The sequence below is a fragment of the Centrocercus urophasianus genome, unplaced genomic scaffold (assembly GCF_019232065.1).
Source record: "Centrocercus urophasianus isolate 14NV4802_14NV808 unplaced genomic scaffold, USGS_Curo_1.0 seq_462, whole genome shotgun sequence".
NCBI classification, from domain to species: domain Eukaryota; kingdom Metazoa; phylum Chordata; class Aves; order Galliformes; family Phasianidae; genus Centrocercus; species Centrocercus urophasianus.
In genome coordinates this window covers 1-10,269 of record NW_024885047.1, presented here as the reverse complement: position 1 = coordinate 10,269, position 10,269 = coordinate 1, and the positions used below count along the sequence as shown (strand labels likewise).

At 51.0% G+C, this 10,269-nt stretch overlaps 1 protein-coding gene across 4 annotated transcripts; it reads left to right on the top strand.

Moving 5' to 3' along the window:
• The first annotated feature begins 1,130 nt into the window (after positions 1-1,130).
• On the top strand, positions 1,131-6,749 carry LETM2 (leucine zipper and EF-hand containing transmembrane protein 2). 4 transcript variants are annotated; one of them, XR_006171387.1, is made up of 10 exons: positions 1,131-1,204; positions 1,677-2,100; positions 2,261-2,404; positions 2,550-2,684; positions 2,843-3,046; positions 3,595-3,714; positions 4,283-4,387; positions 4,520-4,606; positions 5,015-5,127; positions 5,690-5,713. XR_006171387.1 is itself a non-coding variant. In XM_042834481.1 (10 exons), the coding sequence occupies exons 1-10, from the start codon at positions 1,146-1,148 to the stop codon at positions 5,738-5,740; spliced, it is 1,404 nt and encodes a 467-aa protein (XP_042690415.1). In that variant the 5' UTR covers positions 1,131-1,145; the 3' UTR covers positions 5,741-6,749. The 4 variants fall into 4 exon arrangements, 2 of the variants coding, with proteins under 2 accessions (XP_042690415.1, XP_042690414.1); XR_006171386.1 differs by having other exon boundaries at positions 4,520-4,630; XM_042834481.1 differs by having other exon boundaries at positions 5,053-5,127; positions 5,690-6,749.
• The last annotated feature ends 3,520 nt before the right edge of the window (positions 6,750-10,269 follow it).

The window sequence follows — 10,269 nt, the reverse complement described above, 5'->3', positions numbered from 1 at the left end:
AGCATTCCTCCTACGCCACACAATGCTTTACAACAACCCAGAGAGAAAACAATGATCTTCAGCAATCAAAGAGGTGCTGCGCTCTCCCTGAAGAATGTTCTGCTTTAAATAAAGCTGGGTAATTGCTTCCAGGAGCCATGCCTCAAATCACACACAGGGCTCCTAAGCGTGGGAGCCAGCCTGCATGGCTCCCCTTAAAAACAGAAGCATCCAACCCTCCTTCAAACATAAAGAAGCCCTGAACATTTGCCTTATGATGCTTAAATCACAATCAGGATCCAAACTGTACTGTTACATGGCACTAACAAGTGGTTTTGATAGTAATACAGAATGTGGGTTAATGGCAGAGTGCTTTTCTCCCCAGAATTTAAAGGAGCTGAAGGCCAGCCCTTATGGGCAACATGATTTCAACCAATGGGCAACACTGAGGCAATAACAAGAGCCCTGCTGCACACCCTGCTGAGCTTCTTATCCAGCCTTCCCAATTTCTCATCTTAAACACCATTCACCTGCCTTAGCCACAATGAGAGAAACCTGTTCCTCATTGAGAATGCTTTGTGAGGCTGACACGGCATCGCTCAGGGCCTGCTGGCACCCCCAGCACATCGCAGCTCCGCACAAACCTCCTCTCAGCCCTGAAGGCGTGTGAGGAACCGGCGCTGCCTCCCGCCCGCTGCAGGTGAGGACATCAAAAGGCACGATCTCACAGCTCTCCATAGTTGTGAGATCACCTGCAGGGCGACTCGAGGCTGAGGGAAGGAGGCAGGCCGCTGCCTTTCGCGCCCCGCAGCGCCGTACCTCACGTCACGACTTCCCACCACCACCTCACCGTGGCGTCACCCATAGGGCATCACGCGCTAAGCCCCGCCCCTTAAATCTTACCGCCACTTCCCTCGCAGCCAATGAGAGGCCGCTTCCAGGGTCACCTCGGGTCATGCCCCGCCCCCGCCCTTCCGCTGTTGTGTCCTGCGTTTTGATTGGTTCCCGCCGTAGAGGTTGTGCCGCGAAGCTAGGGAGCGACGCGGAGGGAACCATAGAGCTCCTCTTGAAGAGCTAGAGCGTCGGGAGCAGGGTGCGATGGGATCGCTTCGGCGGACCGAGGCTGGACGCCGGGCGGGGAGCGGGGCCGGCGGGGGCACCGCATCATGGCACTGCGCAGCTGGAGCGCGCTACTGGCGCTGGCCAAGCCCAGGCTCAGGTCCAGGTAAGGCGTGCATGCGTCGGATCCCGCGGGGATGGAGCCTCGGTACCGGGGATCGCAGGGCTGGGTTCATTTATTGGGTTTTGCAGCTGGCACAGTGCGCAGCGGGGGCTCAGCGCTCCTGTGAGCACCCAGCCGGCCTCAGCAGCCACCGGTGTGCGGCCTCAGCACCGAGGGACGGAGGGCACAGGGGGACAGAGGGCACCCGGCTCTGCCCTCTATGCTCAGGCGTTCCTGGCAGCCCGTGGAAGCTCTCCCTAGGAGCAGTGAGAAGCCTCGTGTTGTCCTCCTCCCGAATTAAAGTTGTCGCCGTGGGATTTTCGGTGCTTTGCTTACTGCTCAGTGCTCGGAGCTGCAGGCATTGATGCAGCCGTGAGGTTATTTTCACAGGCTGTGGCACCAAGCACACAAATTGGTGTTCAGGCAGCTTAGCCACGGAGCACCGTGCTTTTCTTAACCACCTCTCTGCTTCCAGAGGCTCCCAGCTCCTCCTGCACTCCATCTCTCCATGCTCTCCAGCGATTGCTTTGGTCCAACTGGTGGATTTGCACTTAAACCAGACTTGTGGACACCCTTCACAACGCCAGCGCCACGCACAGCCGGACCCCCGCCTGCCTCACCCTGCAGCTGAAGCCGTGCAATGGTTCCACACATCCACCTGTGTGCTCCGGGAGCCCCAGGAGCAGCCTGCACCCACCCGAGGTGCTGCACCCACCCCAACACCAGCAGGAGGCACAGAAAGCCCCGTAGGGAAAAAATCCTGGCACCAAAAAATTGTCTGTGAAGTGAAGCATTATTACAATGGGTTCCACTTGCTCTGGATTGATACTAAGGTTGCTGCCAGGATGGTGTGGAGGCTGCTGCATGGTCAGGTTCTCACTAGGAGAGAGAGACGAAGGGTAAGTGCCAGGCACACGAACAACAACTTGCTATAATGGCGTATTCAGAGGCTTACTGTAGCAAAAGACATTTAACTGCGTGGTTTCCGTGCTTCTTTGGGACAGTTCTTTCTTTTCCTCCAGCTGAATAATAGCTTCTGCTGTGCTCTTCTTTGTGCAGTTGCTGAGGACCTGTGCAGATCTTTTCCGGCTGGTTCCTTTCCTGGTGTTTATCGTTGTTCCCTTCATGGAGTTTCTGTTGCCAGTGTTCTTGAAACTCTTTCCTGAAATGCTGCCCTCAACGTTTGAGACAGAGTCAAAAAAGGTTTGTGCTGTTCTCAGAGATTCCAGCAGTCTAGTTAGGACATCCATACAACAGCACAGAGTTTTATTTCATCTTTGTCCTACAGCCCCTCTCCCTTTTGGTTTTCAAGTGGAAGTTCTATTTATGCTTTATTTCTTAAATGAAGGAAGAAAAGCAGAAAAAGAAATTAAACGCAAAGCTGGAATTAGCAAAGTTCTTGCAAGAGACCATTGCAGAGATGGCCAAAAGGAACAAAGCAGATACAGGACAAGGAAAACAGTTCTCTTCCTATGTGCACCAGGTAAAATGTGCCTTTTAATTCTATCATTCTGTTTCCAGTGAGAGGCTGGAATGCCAGCGTGAAAAACAGAAAGGGATTCTTTAGAGGGGCAGAAAGATTCAGAAGGTGGGATTTTGTTTTAATTGGGTTGGTGTTTTTTTGTTTTTCTTTAATTAAAGATTCGTCACACTGGCCACAAACCCAGCACCCAAGAGATCGTGAGCTTCTCCAAGCTTTTTGAGGATGAACTGACCCTGGAACACCTGGAACGGCCGCAGTTGGTAGCGCTTTGCAAATTGCTGGAGCTGCAGCCCATTGGCACCAACAATCTGCTCCGCTTTCAGCTTCTGCTGAGGCTCAGGACTATCAAGGCAGATGATGAAGTAAGTTGAAATCAGCCCAGATGTACAGCTTTGGAGGAATGGAAAAATCCAAACTGTGTAAAGCAGCTTTCAGCCTAACTCTGTTTTGAATAGGAGGTTGGGCTGGGGATCTCCAGAAGCCACTTGTAGCCTACATCTTATGATTCTCTAGGAACTGTGATTTGAAATGGTGTTAATCCTGCTGGGATTTAGAGGAAAGAGTAGAAAGGCTCTTCCTAGAAAGAAATGTACTTCAAAAGTACATACCTGACTAACTGCGGGCTCAGCTTTAAAGCATCCGATCTTCACAGTTCTCAGGGCCACTGAAGGGTTGCACATAAAAGTGAAATTCTCCGTACTGAAAAAAAAAATCTGGGCCAGCATTTTGCATCCTCTGTAGCTGGGTGGATCCTGTCGTTTTTCAAGGACAGAATGCATTAGTCAGAAAGTCAGTACTGCCTCGTCTCTGCCTTGCTGTGACTTTATGCTTATCTAAAGGCATTTATTTAGCCTCAAGCTTATCAAGTTTTGGCTTTACTGTATGCCTAGATAGGAACGTTTCGTTTCAGATGATTGCCAAGGAAGGAGTCAATGGCTTAAGTGTGTCTGAACTGCAGAGTGCATGCAGAGCCAGAGGGATGCGGTCATTGGGTCTCTCAGAGGAGCAGCTGAAGGAACAGCTCAGACAGGTGAGTGATTCCTGTTCAGTTATTCAGTCAGGTTTCTCCCAGGACAGAATGCTGCACAGCATTCATGCAGAACAGAATCAGATTTCTCTGAGGATTCCTCCAAGGGTTTTTAGATGGATCCTGATTTGCACAGCTGAGATCTGAAGCGTGAAATATGCATGTTGCTTTGTGGAGCAAAGAGCTGGGGGTGGCTGGTTAGAAGCAAAATAAAGACTGGGAGGGGGGGGGGGGAAATTGTTTTAAGCTTCTGAAGTAGCCAGAACTTCTAGTAGAGCTAACACCAGTCTCTTACAAACATTCAAACAGATTACAGATGCTGCTGTAGGTACTGAATGATCTACAGCTTATCTGAAATACAAAGGAAGGGAGGAAATACGAGGAGATACAGAGGAAAGAGGAAACTTCCTCTCTAGTGTCCATTCTGTAGGTATTCCAAAGTCATCCAGACTCTCTCTTCTCATTGTGGTAGGTTAGAATTTCAGTAGCCAAACTCGAGATAGCTCTAAGATCTTCTAAGTACAAGGACTGCTAAGTAAGTGTTGACTTGCAGCCAATTTTCTTTTCCCAGTGGCTAGATCTGCACTTAAAAGAGAATGTTCCACCTTCTCTGCTCCTGCTCTCGCGTGCCTTGTACTTAATAGATGTAAAGCCACAACCTCTTCTAGAAAATAAGGTGAGTTATTTGAATAAAGCTCTCAGGTTAATGGTTGAACCATTACCCAAGTGAGGTGTTGTGACGTGAATCCTGTTTTTCCACCCTCCAAAAGAACTGAAATTCTGTACTGAGCTCTGTGTTCTTCCTTAGATAGGTGAAACTGAGGAAGTGATGACATCCATTCCTGAAGATCAGGAGACCCTGGTGGATCCTGCCCCCATTGCACAGGCAGGAAAGGTCAGAGAAGAGCAAAAACACAGAGTGAGCTTCAACTCAGGTTCATTTATCTTAGTTGAAGGTGGCTTCTTTTCAGCTGCCCCAGCAAACATGGGCTGAACTATCCAGGACAAAAAGTACCAATGCATCCAGGGTTACAAAGCCAGAGCCTGTGGCTCTTAACACAAGGCTGAGGGGAATTCCTTGTATAAGTCCAATCTGATAAAAGCAGTAACAGAAAACTAAAGGAGGGTATGGCAGTTAGGATGTGGTGTCAGCAGCTGGAGTTATTTCACAAAAGCCCTACTAAATAGTGGAGGAGAAATGATGGAAATGGCATAGGGTTCACAAAGATGCCTTGCAGGGAACAGCCTTGTTCTGACAAGGAAGGGGACCTTATGGGGTCTGCCTAGAAGCTTTGTTTTCCAGGAGGGTTCTGTGACTTAAAGTTACCTTTTTCCTCGAAGAATGAAGAGTTTGTACCTCGGCCACCAGAGAAATTACCAGTCTCAGAGGTGCCAGTTAAGCCACTCCAACAAGAGGTAAGCTTTTCAGAATGTTTAGGCTTTCTCAAGTAGCTTTGTCACACAGCTCATAGTCCAGCTGTGGAAATTTGTGCTACAGGGTGTTCTGAATGTTAAGCTCAGCAGTGACTGGAGAAATTGTGGATCAGAGCTGCACTGAGGGCTGTTGAACACGACACAGCATGTTACTGAGGCAGACTCCAGGCAAATTGGAGGGAGTTGTCACTGTGCCCTTTGTACTCTTCCCTAGCAGTCTGCTTTAAAACACTTGGATAGAACTCATCTTCTGTCAGAACCAGCCCAGTATTAAGTGCCTTTCTGTATCTTTATGTATGTATGTATGTACAGTAACTTGCCTTTTCCATTATTCTTTCCTTTCTGTGAATAATAGATTGCAATACAGCTGCTTACACCTTGATTTAGGATGTCCACTTCAGGCCAGTTTGGGTGTCCAGGCTGAGCTTATATTGACAGTAAAATGCTCCTTTACCCTGAAGAGCTTTGATCTGAGTCAAATGTTGTTGCATTTTAAGAAGCCTTGGTATTGGTACTGCCTAAAATCTGCAACTTTCCCACTCAGACTAAACTGGAGGCATCTCAGAGCAGCAAGGCTGGTGCCAATGGAGTCTAGCCTGAAGCCAGCAAGGACACTCAAGGCTGAAGAAAGGAGCTTTCATCTCTGCACCTCCTTAAAAGGAAAGAGTGTCTGTCCTGCAGACTGCTTTACAAAGAGGTGTCAGTAGTCCTAAGGGGCCCTTTCCCTCTGTCTCAATCTTACTAGCAGGCAGACAATGCTACAGCTGTGAGCATAGCACCAGCTTCTCTTTGTACTGCACCCCTACCCCCACCGTTTTAACTTATGTTGTAAATATGTTCCTATTTATACTGCTGTCTCTGCTGTTACTCACTGACCAGGTATTTGTGCTCCTAAATATTAGGAAAGACAGCTTTTCATTTTCACAGGGGTCCAGGTGCAGAATGAACTAGCCTGGAAGTCCAGAATTCTGCACTTTAGAATCCTGTGCAGGAGCACAGCCACACATCCATGCCTCCCATCTTATCCTGCTGCTGCAGCTTGACAGGGGCAGCCCAGCTGCCATGGGAGACAGAGGTGTGCATTATTCAGCATCCCTCTGGGTCTTGTGAGGCAACAACCTGCAGAGCTTTCTTTCTTTCTTTCACAAGCTGAGACTTGGTTCAAACCTTACCCAGCTCAGCACTGCGTCATGCAGCTGCCCTCAGACTTTTTAAACATGATTCTTCATACACTCCAGCGTCAGCTGCTGGTTTGTGGTAGACTCCACAGGAGGATACTGAAACTGTTTTTAGCATTTGTTAGTTTTTGGTGTATGTAAATATTTGGAAATTGTTTCATGGACTGTAGATATTTATACTGACTGTCAGATGAAAGCTAGGCTTGGTGCTGCGTCTTTTTTAGAGGTCAGACAACTTTTAGAACAATCAGACAAAACAAAATACAGTCATCTCAAGGTCGGGGAATTATCAGCACTTTAAACATGTGACTTTGGGCTCTTATTAGCAATACAGAATCAGAATGCAGTACAGGGATAGCTGTCTGCTGCAAGCTTAGCTCTGTACCTGCACCTCTGCCGTGGCAATAAAACCAATGTGCAATCCTGGATGTCTGCATTTTAATGGTGTCAATTCAGAGGGCAGAAAAAGGCACGCATGCACTTCCCAGGAGCAGCTGCCACAACCAGGGCTGTGCCACAGGGCCAGGAGCAGAGACTCTGTGTGCAGAGCAGCTGCAGCTCAGGAGCTGCCTCTGCAGGAGGAGCAGCTCAGCAGACCCTAATGCAATTTGAGGGAATTGATCCCTGTCCCACAGTAACACACATACATGCAATAATACCATTCCTATTGATGACTTCTTCCAGCTCTGCTCCCTGCCCCGAGCTCCCACTCTTTGCCACCAGTCAATAGTTTACATTACTATCATCAGGGGATGTGTTTTCCTACTACGAAGGGGCCACACAGTAATTACTGCACGAATCTCAGCCAGCCTTTTCCCTACAATGCAAACCAGTGAAGCATCTCCTGGTGCAGCTCTGGAGCTCTGCACCTCAGGGCAGCAGCACAGCCATTCCCAGCCAGCAGGCAGCAGCACGCTGCAGTGTTTGTGCTGCAGTGTTTGCACTGCAGGCTGCACCTGGGCAGCACTTGTGCCTGCCCTGCAGTGCCTTTCAGCCTGCATTCCCTGCAGCACAGAGCAGGGCTGGCAGCTCCAATGACCTCCACAGCGCTGTGCCCAAAATATGAAGCTGCAGAAGAGCAGATGTGAAGACCTCGTGCTTCCCAGTATCCACGCAGCCCTTTTGCTTCAAGCCAGGCCCCAGTTCTCCACATACAGGCAGCATTCAGCAGCCAGCACACACAGCTCAGCCCTGCAAAACTGCAGTGGTGGCTGCACACGTGCTGGTGCTCTCAGCACCAACTGGTCACAGGCAGAGCAGGAACCTATGGATGCAGAGAAACCCCATAGCAGCAGGTGAGATGCTGGGCCAAGAGCTCCATTCAGCAAAAATAAAATGAAATAAAATGGTTTGTTCTCCTCCAGCACAGCCCCCAGACCAGGCTGCACTCTGCAGGACAGGAGCTGCTCTTCTGCTCACACCCAGGGTTTATGGGATGCTGCCCAGGTGTGCTGCTCCCACAGGTGTCCTCCTCAGCTCAGGGCAGAACAGAGCTTTGCAGAGCTTTCAGGGTGCAGGATGAGCTTGGGAGGAGCTGCAAATTGTTGGGGGTTTCAGTGCAAGAGGTGGGCAGAAAATGTCTGAGATAATTGTCTTAATTCCCATAAATGGGTGATGTTCCTGGGAAAGACTGCTTCTCTGATAATCTTTAAATACAGCTGAGGAGAACAGCCAGTCCCACCTAATACAGGATAATGGGAGCAGTTGCACCCTGCAGTCTGAGCCCATTGCCACCCCCAGGTGGGTGCAGCTCTGTGCTGCTGAGTGATGTGTGCAGGTCAGGGCTGATCCCAGGGCAGCCCCGTGACCCCTTTGCTGCTCAGAACAAACCCTCTGGCAGAGCTGCAGACCTGCAGCCATATCCTAAATCTGTAACCATATCCCAGACCTGCAGCCATATCCCAAACCTGCAGCCATACCCCAGACCTGCAGCCATATCCCAGACCTGCAGCCATACCCCAAACCTGCAGCCATGTCCCAGACCTGCAGCCAAATCCCAAACCTGCAGCCATACTCCAGACCTGCAGCCATATCCCAGACCTGCAGCCATATCCCAAACCTGCAGCCATACCCCAAACCTGCAGCCATACCCCAAACCTGCAGCCATACCCCAAACCTGCAGCCATACCCCAAACCTGCAGCCATACCCCAGACCTGCAGCCATATCCCAAACCTGCAGCCATACCCCAAACCTGCAGCCATACCCCAAACCTGCTGCTCTCTGACCCCACAGAGCTCCTGGAGGATGGAGCTCCGGCCCTGCAGCACTGCAGGAGCAAAGCAGGGGAAATGCAGCTCCGAGCTGCACTGAGAGCAAGGAGGAAACAAACTAAGCAGAGCCCCATAAATTACTGCATTCTGTTCTGCAACAACGGGCAAATTAAATGGTGCAGAGCTCCAAGGCTGTGTGTGCTTTGGCGTGGGGAGAGCTTTTCCAGCTCCACCAGTGCCAAACACCTTTCAGCCCTCCCTTTGGCTCCAGGGAGCCCATTTGATGGCTTTTCTCCTACCCTGGGCATCCCCATGCTGGTGCTGCTATGGCACGTGGCTGGTGATGCTCCCGGTCCTGAGCCCCTCCAGCACCAATCTTTGCTCCCTGCATCCCCCCTGCCCCGCTCCCCCCATCCCTGCAGCACCAATCCCTGCTCCCCGTGTCCTATGGGGCTGTGCCACGGCCCTTACATCAGCCTTTCCCCTAAAAGCCATTTGGGAAAGATGCACCGCTCAGCACTTTTAGAGCAGATTAATATTCAGAGGGAAAAGCAGTGATTTAGTGAGGCCCAAGCACAACAAAGGCTGAGATTTATGGCCTCCTGTATTAGAGCATTACATTCCTAGCAGGCTTTCTGTCTCTGTTATAAATTTGTAACAAAGACAAGCGAGCCTTACACCAGCTTCAAATAATGTAGAACACGGGCTGGAGAACCAAACCTCATGGGGAGGGGAAAGGGAGAGTTATGGGGTGTGGACAGAGGGGTCCTGGGGCTCCTGGATCCATCCCAGCTCTGTGCATCCTCACACTGGGTTGCAGGAGGACCGTGGGATGCTCAGGGATGTTCTTCCCTTACCCACAGGTGGGGATTTTGGCACATCCCAGCGTCAGTCCGTGCAGTGGGGCTGTGGGATTGCTCTGCACGGTGGCAGTGCTCGGATTGCACACAGGAATGGAGTTATTGCAGCCAGCCCCGGGGCAGAAGTGACATTTTGTTTGGATGAAAGCACGGCCCAGAAGTGTCTGCTGTGCGAGCTGACAGGGAGTGATGTACAGCTGAGAGCACGGCTGGGTCTGGCTGCTGGGGGGCTGGGGAGGGGGGGAAAGCATCCCCAGTGCCACCCATTAAACCTGAGTGGAGCTGCATGGAGGTGGAATTACAAACACGGTGTGACGGTGACTGGCAGAGAGACAAAGCAGAGCTCAGGCAGAACCTGGGCCAAGGCCAGGAGGTTGTCTGGGGTCCTGTGCAGCCGGAGGGCTTTAAAAGGAGAGAAAAAGGAAAAGGGGGAGAGGACAAAGAGTTGTGCAGGGGAGCCCAAAATGCATTGAGGGCTGACGGAGCACGGCGCTGCTGGGGCTCCCCTTCCTGTGCAGCTGCCCATAGGGACAGCAGGCAGCATCTCCCTTTGCAGGGCTGCCTGTGCCCCCCTCCCCAGCCCAGCAGCACCTTCCCTGCGAAGGCTTCGCGGTGCAGCGTGGAGCCGCTCTGCTTATTATCATATTTAATTGCCCTCCTGCTCACCCCAGGAAATGAGCAGGAGATGGTGAGAGCAGCACTTTCTGATGATGTAAACACGCGCTTGCTGAGCTCCCACAGCCAAACCGCTCCCAGGGAGAGCGCTGATTTATGGCCCCCCCCCCCCCCCCTCTTTTCTTCTCCCCCTCCTGCTGCTGTGAGCTTAATCCCGGGCTGCGGATCTGACATAAATCACTTGATTAAAAGCCCCATTT

Bases quoted from the DNA above. Each gene is read 5' to 3' on its own strand.
- LETM2 (XM_042834480.1), top strand. From the start codon at position 1,146: ATGGCACTGCGCAGCTGGAGCGCGCTACTGGCGCTGGCCAAGCCCAGG. The intron at 2,101-2,260 runs GTAAGTGCCAGG...TTCTTTGTGCAG, and splicing joins CTAGGAGAGAGAGACGAAGG to TTGCTGAGGACCTGTGCAGA. The intron at 5,128-5,689 runs GTAAGCTTTTCA...TTTCCCACTCAG, and splicing joins TTAAGCCACTCCAACAAGAG to ACTAAACTGGAGGCATCTCA.